The 21,225-nt window shown below is 50.3% G+C and overlaps 1 protein-coding gene across 1 annotated transcript in view; it reads right to left on the bottom strand.

Moving 5' to 3' along the window:
- The window catches only part of GPR35 (G protein-coupled receptor 35), a 29,968-nt gene extending 10,802 nt beyond the window's left edge, over window positions 1-19,166 (bottom strand). Inside the window, exons 1-10 of the mRNA XM_063648207.1 lie at window positions 17,644-19,166; window positions 16,846-17,194; window positions 15,858-16,245; window positions 14,957-15,000; window positions 13,912-14,137; window positions 5,652-5,902; window positions 3,807-3,906; window positions 3,162-3,351; window positions 2,055-2,109; window positions 1,517-1,660 (exon numbers count right to left, since the gene is read on the bottom strand). Coding sequence (XP_063504277.1) covers window positions 1,517-1,542 — 26 coding nt within the window. The 5' untranslated portion in view covers window positions 1,543-1,660; window positions 2,055-2,109; window positions 3,162-3,351; ... (5 more) ...; window positions 16,846-17,194; window positions 17,644-19,166. The remainder of the gene's footprint in view (window positions 1-1,516; window positions 1,661-2,054; window positions 2,110-3,161; window positions 3,352-3,806; window positions 3,907-5,651; window positions 5,903-13,911; window positions 14,138-14,956; window positions 15,001-15,857; window positions 16,246-16,845; window positions 17,195-17,643) is intronic.
- Between the last annotated feature and the right edge of the window lie 2,059 nt (window positions 19,167-21,225).

Below are 21,225 nucleotides of genomic sequence, written 5' to 3'. Positions count from 1 at the left end.
TTCAAGTGATTCTCCTGCCTCAGCCTCCCGAGTAGCTGGGACTACAGGCATGCACCCCCACACCCAGCTAATTTGTATTTTTAGTAGAGACGAGGTTTCACCATGTTGGCCAGAATGGTCTCGATCTCCTCACCTTGTGATCTGCCCACCTTGGCCTCTCAAAGTGGTGGGATTACAGGTGTGAGCCACCACGCCCAGCCTGGGGGCTGTTGAGGCATCTGGCCACCAGCAGGGAGATCCCAGCCCTGGCCACCAAAGGCCAGAAGAGGCTCCTCGGGCTGAGGGCAGGTGACCCCAGACCCTGGGCCACCCCCGCCAGCTCACTCACCCTGATGGCTCCCACTGCCTGCTCCTGGGGACCCACTGCTGCCAGATGCCCCACTGGGGTCCCCACCTGGCCTCGGGGTGGGCCTTGGGTGCTGCCCCAGCCAGGTTTCTGCTATTTCCAGCGGCTTCCCCCTTTCTTGGCCCTGGACAGCAGGGCCACCCTCTTGGACTCCTTCCCCTTCCTCTGCACAAGGCTCTGTGACTGGGAGGCCGCCTGCTCCTTGGCCCTTCAACTGCCAGCTAGCTGTCTGTCCCCATCCCTAGGGCCCTCCCTTCTCAGCAGAGAGAGCCATCCGGCCCCTGCTTGAGGCCCTCCCAACTCACCCGCCCTCCTGTCCAAGAGCCCCGCTCCTAAGATCCTCACTCCTAAGTGCCACTTCCTGGCTCGGGAACCTGCAGAGGCTCCCCACTGCCTGCCTGAGGCCTCCTGCCAGCCGCTGGAAGGTCCTCCACTCTGGGGAGACCTCCGGTCGGGGGAGTCTAGCAGGGAGGGAGTAGTAACTCTTGAGAGCGGAGTGTGTGTCGTGTGCTGTCATCCCCGCCCTAAACTGAAACATAAACACCCTGTGGCTGGACAAGGGAGGGGCAGTCCCTCCAGAAGGGATTTTCCCCACGTCCTCCCTGGGGCGGCAGGATCCCAGCCTGGCTGGCTTACAGCAGCCTGTCTAGGATGGGCCCAGGAAATGGCAAGTTTAATCACGCCCAGGAGCCACTGAGGCAGAGGGTCCTTAACCCCAGAAGAAGCACTGTGTGGAGAGTTCTCACGCCCGTTCTTTTGCCCTATCCTGGGACCACCAGCCTTCAGAGACACTTCCTCCGGGGCCAGGCAAGATGCCTGCTGACAGAGATGGGAGTAGACGCTCACAGAGGAGATGTAAATGGCTCCTTAAAGATATGAAAAAAATGCTCAAAACGATCATAAAAAGAGAAACACAAATTAAGCTCAAAACGATCATAAAAAGAGAAACACAAATCAAAAGTTCACTGCAACACCATTTCTCCTCCATTAGTCAGGTCAAAATCCAAGAGTCTGACCACAATAGAAAGATGTCCTCAGATATTACCCATTGATCACTGATCTCTAAGGTGGTACAAACCCCCACGCGGGTGGATTTGGCAATATCTTTAGCCAAATTAGAGATGCATTTACTCTTTGACCCAATAACCCCACTTCTAGGAATGTACTCACAGAGAGATGCAAGGACTATGAAGCATGTACTTCAGCAGCTATTCACTGCCACGGTGTGGAGTGGGGACAGCCCAGGAACCACTCAGCATCTCTCCCAAGGGCCCAGGTTGAATGAAGCATATTTACATCACAGGACACTGGGCACTTGTAAAGAGGAGGGAGAAATATTTCTACACACTATCATATGGTCATCTCCAGGATATATTTGTAAATGAAAAACAGCATGTTTATGTATATATAGACAATTTGTGTGTTTTTAGATGGAGCCATCAGCTTGTATGTTTTACAAATGGAAATATAAGCCACAAAATTTGCTTTAAATTAAACTGTTACCTGTAGGAAACAGGTGGAAATGGGATGATGGGATAGGGATGGACTTTTGTGACCATATCTTGGTTTCCAGATTTGGATTTAGAATCATGTCACATGTTTGTGTAATTACTTAATTTAATTAAATTAACTTGTAAAAGGAATTCTTAAAATTGAAAGCAAAATGAAGCTAACTGACTTGCATTATGGGTTGACAATATGAACCTACCAAACTCTTCCAAGTGATTTTAAAATCCAGTCATTTGGATGTATATCCATATAGCCTGACAACAAAAAAGAATGGCAAAAGAAGTTTTCATTATTTTAAGTAATTATTTTCCAAATAATTTTAAAACACTGTTTTGTCTGTACATCGACACAACCCAAGGACTTTAAAATTATCTAAAAATAATTTTAAACTATTTTTAGTGGTTATACTGTTGATGGTAGTGTTGGTAAACTCATTTTGAAAATATTGTGTGTGTTATAGGATAAAACAAATGAGTAACTATGTTGGGTATTGTTTGAGATTTTTGGTGTGGGAGAAAGGAGATGCAGATATATTATCAATAAGATTAAGTAAAAACTATGTAAATCTGAATTTAAATAGAAAGTATCAGTTTGTACTCATAATGTGTCTTTCAAAAAAAAAAAGCCTTAGTTCTGTCCACTGACAAGGCCTAAAAATAACGACAAATCCAGTAACCACAAGCACACCTGACACCCAGATTGTGGTCTCTAAGTACCATTTCTCTTGAAGAGGAAGGGGGCGCTTGGAGAGAAGTGTATGCTGTCCAACCTGGGTTAGGAAATGTCTAATATAATTCTGGAATGTCTTCTTATGCCAGAGAACAAAGTAGCTGTCAAAGATTATTAGGGCAGTGCCAAAGGGGCTCAGGAGTTAAATCAAATAGGCTGGCACTGGACAAAGACAGGAAAATCTGAATATCAATAAGGATAATAATTTTAATAAATGGGAACATCAAAAAATGTTTAAACTCATGAATTTGTAATTATACTTTAAAAACTCATTAGTCATTGTTGAAAGACAATGACTAGGAAAACAGTTCATTATTTTATAAATGAGGAAAGTAAGGGAAAGAATCAAGCATTTGCCCTGCCTTTCCTATGCAAACTGTACCTCAACATGACCAAAGAGTTAATGAAGGAACACTTCTTTTTATAGATACATTTCTGCTAATAAATAATGAAGGAAGACAGAAGTAGACTATCACTACTTTGCAAACCCTGATGGATGAATGAAACTAGCATTAGGGTTAATTATCTATTATTTTAGTTGTGCATTCAGTTACCTATTGCTACACAAAAAAATTACCTCCAAAATGAGAAGATTAAAACCATAGAGTTTTATCTCCCAGTTCTTGTGGGTCAGGAATTCGGGCTCTGCCAAACTGGGTCCTCTGCTCAGGGTCTTTCATGAGTCTGCAATCCAGGTGTCAGCTGGGGCTGCAGTCTCATCAGAAGGCTCAGCTAAGAGGAGATTCACTTCCAGCTCCCCCAGGTGGCTGTTGGTAGAGTTTCATTCCCAATGGGCAGCTGGCCTGAGGACCCCAAATCTCCCCTGGTTCCTGCCCTCAGTTCCCTACTGGCCATGCCTCTTCACAGGGCAGCACACAGCACGGCATCTGGCTACCCCAGAGCCAGCGAGAGGAAGTAAGCATCCAAGACAGATGCCATGGTCTCTTTCAACCTAATCACGGAAGAGACAACACATAACTTTTTTTTTTTTTTACTGTATTGTTTGTTATAAGTGAGTAAGTCCAGCCACCCTTCAGGAGGGAATTGCATGACAGCAAGAGGCAGGAATCACCCACTGGGGGTCTCTTGGCAGCTTCCTGCCACATTCGTGATCATTGGTGGCTGCTGGCCTCACAAAGGGACCACCAGATATCATGAGCCCCCTGGTAGAAATGCATGCCCCGCTGATGAAGTGGGCTTGTCAAAAAACCAAAACTCTCACCTGAATCTGGTGAAGTATCGGAGCTGACTCGCAGTCAACAGGAGATTGGCAGGCACGGGAACTCCAGCCATACAGGCTGCAAAGTCCAGTCTGCAGGAAGCTGCACAGGACAAGAGACCCAGGAGGGGACTGGAGAGACAGAGGAGGAAGCTGCCAACTAAGAACCCAACAGGTATGTCGGCCGGGACTGCGGGGACCTTGTGTGCATCCTGTGGAGCCACTGCTGTCGAGGTTGGGACCACGAGCCCAATGGAAGGTCACCCTCAGGCCTGTATTCACGACTGCAATAGTGCAGGCAAGAGGCAAACAGAAGGAAAAAGGTGCCAGCTCCTCCATGTCCCATTTTTGCCCCCTGGATGACATCAGGCAGATGGGGAGATGATCTTACTACCAAGGAGGCGAAACAGAAGGCTCAAATGAAAGGATCTGGCCTGGGGAACCGTGGAGGAGGCTAAGAGCGGAAAGCGCTGTCTGGGGCAGGAGGGCTGCTTCTCCTGTGGGGCCTGCTGGCAACATCTGTGGTTGGGCCTGAACGATCACATAGAAGATTTTGGCCTGGAGCCAGACTCCTCAGATCTAATTCAACCAAGTAAGCTCTTTTTAAAAATGTATAAGGTGGGAATTGAGCCTCATCTCCCTTCCCTGCTGCAAAACTCCATTGTGGTAGCCTCTGTTGAATAAAGTCTACCTTACTGCTCTCTAAAAAATTGTAAAAGTAGTAGGGAAAATGTAAAAATTAACTCCTGTTTGCTGCAATTAAGGAAAGGTTCATTTCTTGGCTAGATGTGATAATGCTTATTCTGGTCATGTGTTTTTAAAAGTCCTTATCTTTTATTCATGTGGCATTTTTTTGTAGATAGAAGGATATGATGTCTGGCACTTATCTCAAAACATTTTGAGCCCGTAGATGGAGTGTGGTGAAGCAACATCAGCTGTGACTCTTTGGCTCTTGCCAAAGGGGGGGTGATGGGCACAAGGGGTTATTATACTTCTGCTTATTTCAGTCTGTTCGAACATTTCCAAAATAAAAGGTCAAAACCAAAGGTGGCCAAACACCCCACTGCTAGTCTGTAGAAAGCGTGGGAGTGTGTGTGGCCTTCTCCTTTAGCTCCACGGCAGTGCAGGAGAAGACGGGGTTTCCTCACTGGCCCTGAAATGAACGATCCCTAAGCATCACAGGCAGGGGAAACAGATGGGGAGAAGGGACTCACGGGCTTACATGAGGCTTAGAGAGGACTCCGCAAGGGGCTTTTGGGCACCATCTGAGCAGGAGGGCAGCGTGCTGGGGCCTCGTGAGCACTGGGGAGACTGCACTTGGGCTCGAAGGGCCTGGGTGGTGGTGCAATACAGCTTCTCCCTCGCCTGTCCACGTGTATGTGTACACACACACACACAAGCACAGGCATATACATATACACACAGACACATGTAAACACACACACGCACATATACAAATACACAAGCACACACATAAAAACAGACACATCACACAAGCACTGCATACACACATGCACACTTGCATATAAACACACATAGATACACATACAAATACACACATACATACATACACACAAGCACACAAAAATGCATATATACGCACACATACATACATATATACACATACACATATACATCTATACACATACACATACATACACATATGAATATATATGCACACATATATACACATACAACATACACACATGCACATGTGCACATACACACACATATACACACACTCTGATAAGCTACATCATTGGAGGGGCCTCTGGGTGGAGGGACAGGACTGTCAGCCCACATAAGCCCCAGCCAGGGGCATGGCAGTGCCATGCCAACTGCACCTACCTGGTCCCTCCCTACAGGAACTCACACAGAGATGGACACCGGCCAGGAAGCACCCATGCTGGGGGATGAGCCCCCTTCCACATGGGCAAGGGGAGAACTGGGAGAGCAGAGGCCTCTTCAGGACCAGGGGCAGGCCTGTTCCATCGGCTCAGGTGGGTGCCAGTCTTCGTACCCTCAGCCCCAAATCCACGCTGCACAGGTGAGGAAACCAAGGCCTGGGGGCCAGGGGCTGGCTCAAGTCCCTGGGAAGTCTGAAGGGAGGAGAACTGGAATGGTGATGGTGAAGGTGAGGGTTAAGGTGAGGTCTGACATTGGCTGAGGAGTCGTTTGGATCAGAGGGTGCATTTGGATTAGGGTTAGGATTGGAGTTAGGGTTAGGATTAAGGCTAGAGGTAGAATTAGGGTGAGGACTAGAGTCAGGGTTAGGGTTGGAGCCAGGCTGTGGTCAACACAAGGCTTAGGGTTAGGGTTCAGGTTAGGGTTTGAGCCAGGTTATGGTCAACATGAGGCTTAGGGTTAGGGTTAGGGTTGGAGTTGGAGTTAGGGTTAGTGTTAGGGTTTTGGTTAGGGTTAGAGTTAGGGTTAGGGTTGGAATTAGGGTTAGGGTTCGGGTCCACATGAGGCATGGTTAGGGTTAGCGTTAGGGCCCACATGAGGCATCATTAATTAGGTTTAGGGCTCGGGATAGGGTTAGGGTTGTAGTTGGTGTTATGGTTAGGGTTAAGGTTTGGGTTGAGTTAGGGTTAGGGTTAGGTTTTCGGTTAGGGTTAGGGTTCAAGTCCATATGAGGCATCGTTAATTAGGTTTAGGATTCGGGATATGGTTAGGGTTGTAGTTGTAGTTAGTATTATGGTTAGGGTTAGGGTTAAGGTTTGAGTTGAGTTAGGGTTAGGGTTAGAGTTTTGGTTAGGGTTTGGGTTCGAGTTAGGTTCGGGTCCACATGAATTTTAGGGTTTTGGTTAGCATTAGGGTTGGAGTCCACATGATTTATGGTTAGGGTTAGGATTTGGGTTCAGGGTAGGGTTCTGGGCCACCTGAGGTTTAGGGTTATGATTAGCATCAGGGTTGGGGGCCACAGGATTTATGGTTAATTGTGGCTCATTATGGTTTACTTGGTGCTCCCTCACTTTAACCGTCTGATGAGATTCTTCATTCCTTGTCCGGGGCCTCTTTAGCACACTTGCACTCAAGTGCACACCCTCCGACACTCCCCTCTCCACCCTCATAGTGCCAGCTAGGGTTTCCCATGTCCTGCTGTCCTCTCTGCCCATTCCTCATCTTGAAGGCCTGGTCACTGTTTCTTGTCCCCTGGCCTCCTCCTTCTGGGCGGCCTGCAGTGCCTACTGTCCCCACATTTCACCTTCTCCTGTTCCGCGTATCTTCTGGAGCTCTTGTTTACTGAGCATCCCAGCTGGTCCCTGAGCTATCAGGCTCTGCCTCACTCCTCGTCTGGGGTTACTGAAGGTCTGCACAGCTCATGTTACAGTTGAGGTTGGAGTTCCAGGAATTGCCACTGATGAGGCTGATTGCTCAGCTTCTGCAGTTGTGCAGAGCCTCTGCTGTCTGCAGCTGAGGCTGGGTTATGTCCGTGCCCCTGGGAGGTTGGGGACAGTGTCTCTGTGAGCTCAGCTCCAATCGCAGAATTCTGGAGAACCATCACCAGGAGGCCCTGCAGGCTGGGATGTGGATCCCACCCATGGCCACGGTTCTTACCCACACTCTGACCTCCCCGGACCTGCCCTTTCCCTTCTTCCTCTGGAGAAGCCCGAATTTGATCAGCTATTTGCCTCCTCCCAAGGCCCTGCTGGCTGCCAAGCCCTGCTGAAGAGCCGTGTGCTGGCTCAGGCCAGTCTTGCAAATTCCTCTGAAAGAGAAGTTCCCACTCACAGAGTCCATTTCCTCACACCCCCTCGGGCTCCACCTGCTGAAATTTGGATCCCACCACGGTCAGCCCACCAGAACCTCTCACTGAGGAGGTGAGAGCCCTTTGGACTCCCATGTCCCTAGAGCCCAGAGCACAGCTGACAGGCAGCACCTCCACGCACCCACCAGCAGCCTTTGGCCAAGTCAATGAGTCCCTAGTCCTTTTTTTTTTGAGACGGAGTCTTGCTCTGTCGCCCAGGCTGGAGTGCAGTGTCGCGATCTCCGCTCACTTCAAGCTCCGCCTCCTGGGTTCACGCCATTCTCCTGCCTCGGCCTCCCGAGTAGCTGAGACTATGCCCGACACCACACCCGGCTAATTTTTTTTTTTAGTAGAGACGGGGTTTCACTGTGTTAGCCAGGATGATCTCGATCTCCTGACCTCATGATCCGCCCGCCTTGGCCTCCCAGTCCCTAGTCCTTTTTAAAAATTGTTTTAATAAGATGTTGAGTAGATCTAAATGAACACCAATTCACCCACCACGAAGGTGAAAGAACAGAATTTAAGATGAGCTTTGAGGCCCCCTTGCACCTTGCCCTGAAACACCCTTGTGCCAATGCCCCAGAAGTAACCACAAAGCCACTTCCTCGTGTGGCCTCCATGACGTACACTTCCTTGTTTTGCTCCTTCGCTGGCCTCTCCTTTCATCTCTACTGTCCTGCACTTGGGTCCCTAAAATGTTGGGGCTCCTCAGGGTTTGGTCCTGGACTCTTCTTGTCCCATTGCACATTCTGCATCCGCAGACTACTGTGTTCCCATTCATTCAACAATCACCCCTCTGCCCTTTACCCCTAGAGCCAGCTCCAGTCCCAGACACTGCCTTGAGCTCTGGACCTTGTAAGGAAACGCCTACCAGGTATCTCCTCTTGGATGCCTCAGAAGCACTTTAAACGCAACTTGTCCAAAACTGACCACATCATCCAGCCCTTTCATCACTCCCCAAACTAATCTTCCTTCAAAGTTCTCCATCTCAGAGAGTGGTTCCTCTTGTTACCCAGGACAGATATGTCAGTGTCATTTTGGAATCTTTCTCCCCCCATCCCTCCTACATCCAATCAATCATAAATAAGTTAAATATGCAAATCATAAACCCTATTGCAACTAATGAAATGATACAACAAGTAAGTACAATAGTCAATAGAAGAGACAAGTGAAATACAAAATAGTCAACTAATCCAAAAGGCGGCAGAAAAAGAGGAGGGAAAATGGGTACAAAGAACAGAGGAGATGAATAGGAAACACATAGCAGATGGTAGGTTCAAACCCAACCATATCAACCATTACATTAAATGTGACTGAGGTGAACAATCCACTTAAAAGACAAGGATTATTGGCCAGGCACGGTGTCTGATGCCTGTAATCCCAGCACTTTGTGAGGCCGAGGGGGGTGGATCATTTGAGGTCAGGAGTTTGAGACCAGCCTAACCAAGATAGGGAAATCCCCATCTCTACTACACACACACACACACACACACACACACATACACGCACACGAAACAGCTGGGTGTGGTGGCACACACCTGTAATCCCAGCTACTCAGGAGGCTGAGGCATGAGAATCACTTGAACCTGGGAAGTGGAGGTTGCAGTGAGCAGAGGTCATGCCACTGCACACTAGCCTGGGTGACACAGTGAGACTTCATCTCAAAAAAAAAAAAAAAAAAAAAAAAGGACAGGCCGGGCACGGTGGCTAATGCCTGTAACCCCAGCACTTTGGGTGGCCGAGACGGGCAGATCACGAGGTCAGGAGATCGAGACTATCCTGGCTAACACAGTGAAACCCCATCTCTACTGAAAAAAAAAAAAAAAAAAAAATTGCCGGGCGTGGTGGCAGGCACCTGTAGTCTCAGCTACTCGGGCGGCTGAGGCAGGAGAATGGCGTGAACCCAGGAGGCGGAGCTTGCAGTGAGGTGAGATCGCGCCACTGCACTCCAGCTTGGGCGACAGAGCAAGTCTCCTTAGAAAAAAAAAAAAAAGTTAAAAACTAGGCTGGGTGCAGTGGCTCACGCCTGTCATCCCAGTGCTTTGGGAGGCCGAGGCGTGTGGGTCACTTGAGGTCAGGAGTTTGAGACCAGCCTGGCCAACATGTGAAACTCCGTCTCTACTAAAAATACAAAAATTAGCCAGGTGTTGTGGCACACGCCTGTAATCCCAGCTACTGCCTGTAGTCCCAGCCACTTGGGAGGCTGAGGCAGGTGAATCACTTGAACCAGGGAAGTGGAGGTTGCAGTGAGCCAAGATCATGCCACTGCACTCCAGCCTGGGTGACAGAACAAGACTCCGTCTCAAAAAAAGAAAAAAAAAAGTTAAAAACTTAGCCACGTGTGGTGCCACATGCCTGTAGTCCTAGCTACTTGGGACGCTGAGATGGGAGGATCGCTTGAATCCAGGAGTTTGAGGCTGCAGTGAGCCCTGATGGTACCACTGTATTCCAGGCTAAGCGACAGAAGGAGACTGCGTCTTAGGGGGAAAAAAAGCAAGAAATGACAACACGCTGTCTGCCTGATATGATATATACTTTAAATATAAAGAAAAGTTAAAAGTAAAAGAATGAAAACAATGTAAAAGAATGGAAAAATTTATAAAATGCAAGCATTAATTATAAGCAGGAATAGAAATATTAACATCAAAGTAGACTTTAGTACAGGGAATATTCCAAAATATAAAAAGGGACATTTCATGGCCCCACGCGGTGGCTCACGCCTGTAATCCCAGCATTTTGGGAGGCTGAGGTGGGCAGACCATGAGGTCAGGAGCTTGAGACCAGCCTGGCCAAGATGGTGAAACCCCGTCTCTACTAAAAATACAAAAATTAGCCGGGTGCAGCGGTGGGCACCCGTAATCCCAGCTACTCAGGAGGCTGAGGCAGGAGAATCACTTGAACCTAGGAGGCGGAGGTTGCAGTGAGCTGAGATTGCACCACTGCACTCTAGCCTGGGTGACAGAGTGAGACTCCATCTCCAAAAAAAAAAAAAAAAAAAAAAAAAGGATATTTCATATGAAAAAAGGGTCAATTCATCAAGAATATCTAACAATTCTAAATGTGTATGGACCTAATTACAAAGAATCCAAAAAATGAAGTAAGCTAATAGAACTGAAAGGATAAACAGACAAATTCACCATTGTGATCGGTTATTATGACACCCTCATCTCAGTAACTCACAGAAGTAAACCAAAAATTAGTAAGAATATGATAGCCCTGAGCAACACCAATCATCTTATCCAAACTGATATTTATAGAACACTATGCCCAACAACAGCAGAATATATATTCTTTTCAAGTGCACATTGAACATTTTCCAAAACAGGCCATATGCTAGGCCATAAATTAAGCCTCCATAAAATTAAAAAGATTTCAGTTATACAGAATATGTTCTCTAACTACAACAGAGCTTAATTAGAAATCAATAGCAACAAGGTATAAGACACCTAAAGAATGCTCAAATATTTGAAAATTAAACAACACATTTATAAATAACTCAGGGATCAAATAAGTAATCAAGGAGACATAAGAAAATATTTTGAACCAAATGATTATAAAAATGCAACTTACCAACATTTATGAGATGAGGTTAATGTCATGCTTAGAGGACAATCTGTAGCTCTAAGTGCTCATGTTAGGAAAGAAGAAAGGTCTAAAATCATTGATCTAAGATTCCACTTTGAGAATCTAGAAAACAACAACACCAACAACAAATGAAACCCAAGTAAGTAGAAGAAATAAGAAAGAGTGAAAATTTGAGGTACTAGGGGAAAAAAAAAACAAAGAAAATCAATAAAATGGAGATTGGTTATTTGAAAAGATAAAAAAAAATTGATAAAGCTCTGGCTAGATTGATCAAAGAAAAAAATATCCACAAATTACCAATACCAGGAATAAAAGATGAGACATCCCTTCAGATCCTACAGACATCAGAAGAATAATACAAGACTATTATTAAGAACTTCATGAAATTACATTTGACCATTTTGATGAAATGGAAACATTTATTGAAAGTCACAACTTGCCAAAATTTACACAAGAAAAGTAAAATTTAACTAGCTTATGTCTATTAAAGCTGTTGAATTCATAATTTGAAGCCTTTCTACAAAGAAAATACCTCACCCAGATGGTGTTGATGAATTCCATCAAACACTTAAGAATAAAATAATACCAATCTTAACCACATCAGAAAAAAGGAGAAACACTGGCCAGCTCATTTTCTAAGTCAGGTTTTACCCTGTACCAAAACTGGACAAAGATATTACAAGAAAAGAAAACTACAGGCCAATATCATGCAAAAACATAGACATAAAATCCCTAATAAAATATTGGCAAATCAAATCCAGCAATATATAAAACAAATAACACATCATGAAAAAGTATGCAAGAAATAAAAGGTTTATTTTAGCATTAGAACATCAATTAATAGAATCAATGGTAAAATGTATATATTTATCTCAATGGATGCAGAAAAATATTTGACAAAATGCAACATCCATGAATGACAGAAACTCTCGGCAAACTAGAAAGAGAAGGGAACTTCCTCAACGTGATAAAGATCACCTATAGATAAACTACAGGAAACTTCAAGCTGGGAAATGGTAAAAGACCAAACTTTCTCACTATACTCAGAAACAAAGGAAGTGGCTCTCACACTTCTATTAAAAACGGTATTGGAGGTCCTAGCCAGTGGAAATAAGGCAAGGGAAAAATTGCAGATAGAAAAGGAAGAAGTAAAACTACCTATTGTCACATGTGACATAATCATGCATGTAGAAAATTCAGCTTGGCATAGTGGCTCAGGCTTGTAATCCCAACATTTGGGGAAGCTGAAGTGAGAAGATCGCTTGAAGATAGGAGTTCAAGACCAGCCCGAGCAACATAGCAAGACCCAATCTCTACAAAACATATAAAAATTAGCCAGGCATGATGGTGCACACCTGTAGTCCTAGCTACTTGGGAAGCTGAGGTGGGAGGATCGCTTGAGTCCAGGAGTTTGAGGCTACAGTGAGCTAAGATTGCATGACTGTACTCCAGCCTGGGCAACAGAGTGAGCCCCTGTCTCAATTTAAAAACAAAAAAGAGAAGAAGAAGAAGAAAGAAGAAAGAAGAGGAGGAGGAGGAGGAGGAGAAGGAGGCGAAAGAAGAAAAAGAAAACCCTAAGGCAGAAGAAAAAGAAGAGGAGGAAGGCGGGGGGTCGGGAGAAAATGAAAATCCTAAGGCATTTACCAGAAAAGAACAGAAGAAGCAAAAAACACTATGAACTAATAAATGCATTATCAAGGTTAACAAGATACAAGATTAACATACCAAAAAATGCATTTCTATATACTAGCAGAAAACAATTGGAAAATAAAACTAAAGATACAATACCATATACAAGCACTGGAAAACAAAGTACCTAGGCACAAGTGGGAAACATGTATGCTTAAAGTTACAAAATATTGATGGGAGAAATTAAAGAAGATCTAAATAAATGGACAGGGTTCAGCACAGTGGCTCAAGCCTATAATCCCAGCCCTCTGGGAGGCCAAGGTGGGTGGATTGTTGGAATCCGGGAGTTCGAGACTAGCCTGGGCAACATAGCGAAACCCTGTTTCTACTAAAAAACAAAAATGCAAAAAATTAGCCAGGTGTGGTGATCTGTGCTTGTAGTCTCAGCTACTCGGGAGGCTAAGGTGGGAGAATCACCTGAGCCCAGGAGGTTGAGGCTGCAGCGAGCTGAAATCCTGCCACTGGACTTCAGCCTGCACAAACAGAGTGAGATCCTGTCTCAAAAAAAAATAAATTTTAAAAAATTAAAAATAAATAAATGGATGGGTATACCGTGTTCATAGATTGAAATATGTCAGTCCTCCTCATATTCATCTATGTGATCAATCCAATCAAGCATTAAGCATCATGTCCTATTGGTTTTGCTTCCTGGGTATATGTCAACACTAGTCTATTCTCTTCTGCATCACCTCCCACCTAACCCAGGACACCACCTTAATGTCTGCAACAACTTTTTAGTTGGTCCTCTACTTCCAATTCATCCTCGAGACTTCAGCCAGAAAAAGATTTCAAACATATGTATGTTAGGCCCTGCTTTAAACTACGTAGTGGCTCCCAATTGCCCATAAGATAAGACTCAGGCTCCTTAAACAACACTTAAGGCCCCTGCTTACATCTCCAGCCTCAGCTCTTGCCATATTCTCCAAGCCCACTCCCCACACTGCAGGCCCAGAGAGCGTCTTTCCATTCCCTGAGGGTACCCAGCCCTTTCCTGCCCTTGGCTGACCCTCAGCTGGCCAAGGAATACCCCCCCTGCCACTCTCACTTGTTCTTCTAGGAACCCTGTCTGAGTCAATGGATTACCTTTGTGCAGATGGTCCTCCCTAATGGATCACGCATGCCATGAGGGCAGGGGTGAAGACTGTCACGGCCACATCCACGGCTATCAGCAGTGTGCCTGCTGCCCCACACATGTGCTTAGGAGGCATCAGGTTGGAGGGACAGTGGGCAGCAAGATGGTGGAAAGTGATGTGTCCACGCTTTTGATGTCCTCATAGGGGTTGGAGGAGGAGCAATGAGCCCATGTCAGCTGCAACACAGAGACAGGCACACAATGCCACAGTGCCCAATGTCACGCCCATCCAGGCCCCAGCTCAAGCCTGGCTGCTCCTCCCCTGGCAGATTCATAAAGGGACCGGGTGTCCCAGACAGCTAAGGTGAGCCCAGCCTGAGCCTTGACCTGGGTAAAGGACACTGCATATGCCCCTGACTAAACCTACTAAACCTGGTGCCACGTTCCCTGGGACCCCTGAGTGAGTGTTGTGGTCCCAGCCCAGATCTGAGGCAGTGCTGTCTATGTGGATACTGGCTATGCCTGCTGGGGATTAGAGAGGAATGGCGGGTTTGGGGGGCAGCCCTAACCGGATGGCCTGCAAGCTATGGCCAGAGCCCTGCAGCCATGATCTGAGCTCCCCAGGATGCTACAGAGAGCCGAGAGCTCCGGAGACTCCCAGGCCAGCCTGCCCGCCAAAGCCTTTCCTCCAAAGCAGAAAAGACCTTTCCCCTGATGAAGCAGCCATGTCCAGGGCTTCACGTTGGGATCAAAAGGCCCCAAATTATCCCCAAGAATAAAATGATTCTTCCGCTCGTTTCAAAAGGCAGCAAAACTAGCTTAAGTCTGGCAAAAATTAGGTGAAAACAAACAAACAAAAAAACAGCAAAACCAAATGAAGACTCCAAGGGACAGCGAGCAAGGCACGACCACGAAGAAAGCACGAGCCCAGAGTCCAGGTCTGAATACCCTGGCCCCAGTCTGGCCGGCCGCATCCTGTGTCCCGCCTGGGCAGCCCTGCCCCAACCAGCCCTCTCCCCGACTACTGCTCTCAGGACACAGGATCACGACACTCACCCCAGAAGCTCTGCTGCCCCCAAGGCTGGCCCAAGCTTGGAGGACTGTGAAAGAGAAGACGGCGGAATCAGGACTGGGTGGGACACGGCTCCCACCAACGAGTCACCAACTGCCGTGCCTGGAGCTGGAAGTGACGACAGGAAGGAACCCAGGCAGGTGGCGTAGGACAAAGTCCACAAGAAAGGCCAGGAAGGAGGTGCTCTCATGGGACACACCCAGTCCTGCCCGTCCGGATCTGCCAGGGCCACCCTTTGTCCCTTCCCACCATGGTGGGGAGACGGTCTCCGACATGCCTCGCTCTGCAGACCCACAGTACCGCCAGGGACCCCACAGCCCTGGACCCCGTGGAAAGGCCAGGCCCTGCCTTCAAGCATTCCGGAGAGTTCTGGGTGCCTTGCCAGGGGAGACAGGATTTTATTTTTCAGGGTGGCTCTCGTTTGCTAGGACACAGGCCACTGGGGACTCAGCATTTGTGTAAGAGATGGGCCCTTCTATGGATGACACATTTATGTCCCCGAAATTCACATACTGAAGTCCTCATCCCCAAGGTGAGGAATGAAAAGGTGGGGACTTCTGGTAGGTGATGAGGTCATGAAAGCAGAGGTGTCACGAATGGGATGAGTGCCCATATAAAACGGGCCCCAGGGAGTTCCCTTGCCCTTCCACCACGTCAGGACACAGAGAGAAGGTGCTGTCTCTGGACCAGGAGGCAGGTCCTCACCAGGCACCAGGTCTTCCAGTGCCTCAATCTTGGACTCGGAGCCTCCAGAACAAAGAGCAACGCATTTCCACTGTTTATGAGCCACCCAGGCTATGGTGCTTTGTTACAGCAGCCCAAAGGAACTCAAAGAGGGGCCCCACCAAGGAACTCAGGCAGGTGCAATGCCAGAAGAAATCTTACAGGGGTGACGAAACTCTTTGGCTTTCTCTATTTTCACGTAAGCCAGCAGCCTTGCAGGAAAACAAGTGGTCAATAGGAGACTGAGTGAGTGCTTGGCAGATAGCCGAGAGAGGCCGGAGAGGGTAGGAAGTGCTGGACAGTGGCTCCCAGCTCCAGAGCACCCCTAGAGGCCCGTGGGTGACACAGGCAGGGGAGCCTCACGGAGATCCAGGAGCAGGCATGCTGGCGGTGGTGCTGATGACAAGCTTGCTGATGGTCAGGCAGTGCTATCGGCTCTGAGGCTGAGAGGGGACTGAGGGTTTCTAGATGGCCTTCACCCGTAAGCAGAGCTGTGCGAGGAGCCCATCCAGGCTGGCTGTGGCCGCTGCAGAGTCCACCCCAGCAGACGCTGAGAGAGAAATGTCACTGGGTGGCCTGTGGCCACTGGCCCAGAAAGCAGGAAAAGCCCCACAGCGCCTCACCCCTGCTTGCCTTCCTTCCCTCCTGACACCCCAGGAGTCTCCCCCAAGTTGCCAGGCCAAGGGCTCATCTCCCTGCAGGTGTTCCCAGGGTTATGGTCTACACAACCACTGCTCAGAGGGTGCAGCCAGCAAGGAGTAAATACGCTGGCCAGCAGGTGTGAGCCGGGGCGGAAGCCCCAAGGGAAGGCCCATGGCTGGGCTGTGGGCAGCGTTCTTGGGGACAGACTTGTCCAGGGATGCCATGGGGTAGCCTGCCTGGGGAGCCTGAGCCAGGCAGGTCACAAAGGCCAGGCGTTTCGGCCAGGTGGGGGCACCCCGGCCACTGACACTCCAGGCTTCTCCCTCACCAACCCCACCTCTTCCACCTTCCCTCCGAAATATCTTGCACCCAAATTCTGTCTGCCTCTGCTTCTGGAGAATCCAACCCCCACTGGAGAAGAGAGTCACTAATTTGGGATTTGGAACTGGGTCACTCATGGCCCATGGGCAACGAGGACTCATCGCTGGTCAGGGGAGATAGCTGGCACCTGGCACAAAGTGGTCGTCCTGTCCAGTCCAGTTGTGAAACTGATTCCAGTGTCCAGTGGGAAAGCTGGGGAAGGGGGTGTGCTGGGGGGCCCAGCTGCTGTTTGATGAATGCACAGACACGAGGGGGCTCCAAGGAGGAAGCAAATAAGGTGCAGGTGGCTGAGGCCTCACTGAGGTGCCCTGGTTGGAGTTTGGAGAAGTTGGGCGGGGGCGCAGCACTCCCAGCTCCTGATCAACACCTAGCCAAGGCCAAGGCCCCATCTGGAGAACCCAGGACCATGGGCAGGGAGGAGGCAGTGCGTGGTGCCTGAAGGTTCCACTCTCCAGCCTCTTAGGAAGCTTCTGAGCCTGCAGAGACACAGCCCACCCCTCACTCCACGCCCGTCAGGCCCTGGCCCGCCTTGAGCGCTAGGGCTCTGACCGAGTGAAGTGTAGGCAACATCCAGTTACCAGGGAGTGGGCTGCGGGCCCGGCCAGCTCAGGGCACGAGAGGGGGCTGCGGGCCCAGCCAGCTGGGGACGGGAGGCGGGAGCACTGGTAGGACTGGGTGCTGAGGCGCCTGATAGGGAAGCTGGAGACCTAACAGCAGTGTCCCGAGACACAGGTTTGACACCCTGGCAAGGCCCCTGGAGGTGGAGTAAACCTGGAGGTTCCTAGCAGCACAGGCAACACTTCCACTTGGCTGGGCAGGGTGGAGATGCCACAACTGCTGTGGCTGGTGGAGGGTGGGCGTAGGCGTGTGTGGTGGGAGCTGCCAAGCACTGGTTCCCTGGGAAAACCAAGGTCACACCGCTCACCTGTGCCATGCTGGTTACTAGGGAGTGGCAGCTGCGCGCAGGAGGCTGGCAGGAGAGGCGGCGGTGCCACAGGAGGCTGGTGGCAGGAACCACAATCACAGGGTTTGGCTCGCCGGGGGCAGAGGGCATCAGACCTCTAAACAGCAGAGGCCAGGAGACAATCATGAACACGGCTGAAGGGCGCCAAGGGGCCTGCCTGCAGGGCTTATGGGATGGCAGCAGAGCAAGGCAGGGCCGCCAGCGAGGGCCACGCTCAGGTGGAGCCAGCAGAGGGGTCCAGAAGGGCTGAGGGTGGTCACTCTGATAGAGCCCCAGTTGGGCCCACACTGCCCAAGTCAGTTTTCAGCCCAGGTATCTGCTGACTGAAGAGGTGGCCAGGCCTGCAAGATGAAGGACACTCCCCACATCAGCAAGTGTGCGTGACAAGGACTTCCCTGGGGACTATGTGCACGGGGGGGGAATGTCCAGACATCTGGGAGCCACTGAGCACACAGGCCCTGAGCTGATGCTGGTCCCCAAGAGTCACCAGGGCTCCATGACAGTGGGACACATGACAGGCAGTTAATAATGGAGTCCTGCCCAGGACCAGCTCACATGAGACCACAGGGCCTACAGACCCACCCGGGGCCATGTCCTGGTCTCTGAGCCTGTGACTGGGATTGACACCTGGGGAGCGACCGGTATCTTCGTTGCATCTTTGGGGTAGAGATGGCCGTGGGAAGGCCAAGACCGTCCCCTCCTGCCCAGGCCCCAGAGCAGTCATGGCATGTGGAGAGGGTGGTGGCCCTGCTCTCTCCATTTGGTTCAGTGTGGCCCGTGGGGTGGGATTCCTGGAGGGCCACGTGGCGAGTGCACACACAGCCGAGGGGCAGCCCAGTGCAGCAGGCCCTGGAGGTCCAGGTACCCAGGGTTGGCCATCAACTGGACGAATATGCCACGGAAGATCAGAAGGTGCTCACATTCCTAGGAAATTTGTATGGAATGGACAAAGGCATTTGCCGTTTTTCCTGGGGCCTCTGCCGGAATACAGGACAGAGACCCCAGCTGGCCGGACGCCCTGATGAGCACCGCACTGATCCATGACCTTGACAACAGGATGCTGATGATGGAGTCGGAGCAGGAGGCAGCCAGGGACAAACAACGCCAGGCCGGGGCCTTCTGCGCCGGAAATGTTTAGGTTGGCTGGGGGTTAGAGGCCTGCCAGACGTCCCCTCCAACTGCGTCTGGAGCCTCCCATCAGAAGGAAGCACAAGGCCTCAGGGGTCTATGCAGGCTCCGGAGGGAGCGTTTTCCACACCCAGGAACATGGTTCCAGCTGGTAGACCAAATGGCCAAGGCAGCCAGGTCCAGTGGAGCCAGTCCACACTGGGGAGATGATGGGCACCAACCACAGCCCCTAGAGTCATGGAACCCTGCGCTTTCGAGGCCTCCTCTCAGGCAGTAGCCTGGGAAGTGGGAAGCAGGTCCTGGCTGTGGACTTTGGGCAGAGCTGCCCAGCAGGAGGGTATGGCTGCCACCTTCAGGGCCTGCCTCGGGGACAGTGGCTCCTGAGGGTCCGGGGGGAGGGATGCTCAACATAAGGGCCTGGCCAGCCCAGGTGGGGCCCTGCAGGAAGGGTTTGCTCCAGAACTTTTCACGGGGTCCCCACCAGTCTATCCTGACATGGACACAGTCCCTGCAACTGTCTTCCCTTCATAGGCACTGTGCCTGAGAAATACCTTGACCCCAACTGTCCCACCTCAACCTGCACCATCAGGCACCCTACACAGGACCTGTCCACCCACAAACCCAGGGATCTAGGGCAGCTCTGACCCAGCTCAAGCCTCTGGCTTGGGCACTACCCTGCGGGGTTTTTCTTTGGTGAGCAGCCCCTCACTCTTCGCCCTGAGTTCCTGTACCCCAATAGGCGGCACCACTTGCTTCAACCGAAGTCAGCATGGAACCCAGTGGATGAGGGAGATCTGTGGCAGGCTCTGCACCCAGGGAGACAGAGCCCCATCCTGCTGCTCAGGAATCTGTGTCTGAAGATGCCAAGAACCCAGGTGCCACAGCCACTGCTGCTGGAGGGCCATTGAACCAGCAAGCAGAGGGGCTCACGGGGCAGGGGCCAGGGCCAGGGCCAGGGCAGCTTCCTGTGGGTGAGTCACGAGGGTGGCTTGGCGTGGCCAGGGCGTGGAAAGGGGGACGGCGGCACAGGTCCCAGTGGGAACACAGACACCAGGACTCCAGAGATGGTCGTGATCGGGCAGCAAGGCCCAAATCAGGCTCACTGGGTGCTATGGTTTGGATTTGTGTCCCCGCCCAAATTTCATGTCGAATTATAATCCCCAGTGTTGGAGGGGCCTGGTGGGAGATGATTGGATCATGGGAGCAGATATCCCCCTTGCTGTTTTGGTGATAGTGAGTTCTCCTGAGATCTGGTCGTTTAAAAGTGCACAGCACCTCATCTTCGCTCTCTTCCTCCTTCTCCAGACACCTGCAGACTGCCTGCTTTCCCTCCGCCATGATTCTAAGTTTCCTGAGGCCTCCCCAGCCATGCTTCCTGTACAGTCTTCGGAACTGAGGCAATTAAACCTCTTTTCTTTATAAATTACCAGTCTCAGAGAGTTGTTTACAGCAATGTGAAAAAGGACCAATACACGGGGTCTCCCCGGGCACAAAGGGACTCAGGAAGCGAATGGAATTTAAAAGGGATTAGTGGCGGGGTTGGCGGTCATGCCTGCAATCTTAGTGCTTTGGGAGGCCAAGGCAGGAGGATCACTGAGGCCAGCCTAGGCAACCATATACTGACAACCCTAAGCATTCAAAACTTAAAAAAACTAACCAGGCACGGAGTGTGCGCCTCTTTTCCTACCCACCTGGGAGGCTGAAGACGGAGGATCACCTGAGCCCAGAAGGTCGAGGCTGCAGTGAGCTATGATCATGCCACTGCACTCCAGCCTGAGCAACAGAGCAAGATCCTGTCTCTAAAACAAAAGGGCTTAGTGACAGCCCTCCCCACCCATGTCTGGAACTGTCTTCTGCACCGTTCAGTGACACTACAGCTCCCATCGCAGCATTTGGTGTGAGGGACGAGGGAGAGAGGCCTGGGGAAATAAGCAATCTTAGCACACTGCACAGGTGAACTCTGGCTGAAGGCAGAGGAGCTGTCTAGATCCAAGGCTCCCCATCCACGTGAACCTGGGGTTCCTCCCTCTGCAGCAACTCCCGTTCTGACACCCGTTTCCGAAACGTCCTTCTTTGCCCAGCCTGGGCAGTGCCTTCGCTGGCTCTCCCCACCCCTCACTCCCCAGTCTATCAGTCTGCGTCCCCCAAGGCCGGGGCTTGACCTGCCCCGGCCAGCTTCAACCTCAGCCCCCTGGCCTGGGGCATGCCCTGTGCCCGTCCCTCCAAACTTCTCCCCTCCTCCCCACTCACCATCTCCTCCTGAAACCTGCCCTGCCTGGGTTGGCTCTGCCCACCTCCCAGGCCCCCAGCCCCTCCAGATGCCATCTTCATCCTCACCATCTCGGCAGGCACCCAGCCCTCCCCACAGCCTGCTCAGCAAGAGCAGGCACAGACTGGAGCTACTTGGAGCAAGAC

The sequence above is a fragment of the Pongo pygmaeus genome, chromosome 11, assembly GCF_028885625.2.
Source record: "Pongo pygmaeus isolate AG05252 chromosome 11, NHGRI_mPonPyg2-v2.0_pri, whole genome shotgun sequence".
NCBI classification, from domain to species: Eukaryota; Metazoa; Chordata; class Mammalia; order Primates; family Hominidae; genus Pongo; species Pongo pygmaeus.
Note: the sequence above shows the minus strand (reverse complement) of the source record. Positions and strands in the feature narration are given on the sequence as shown.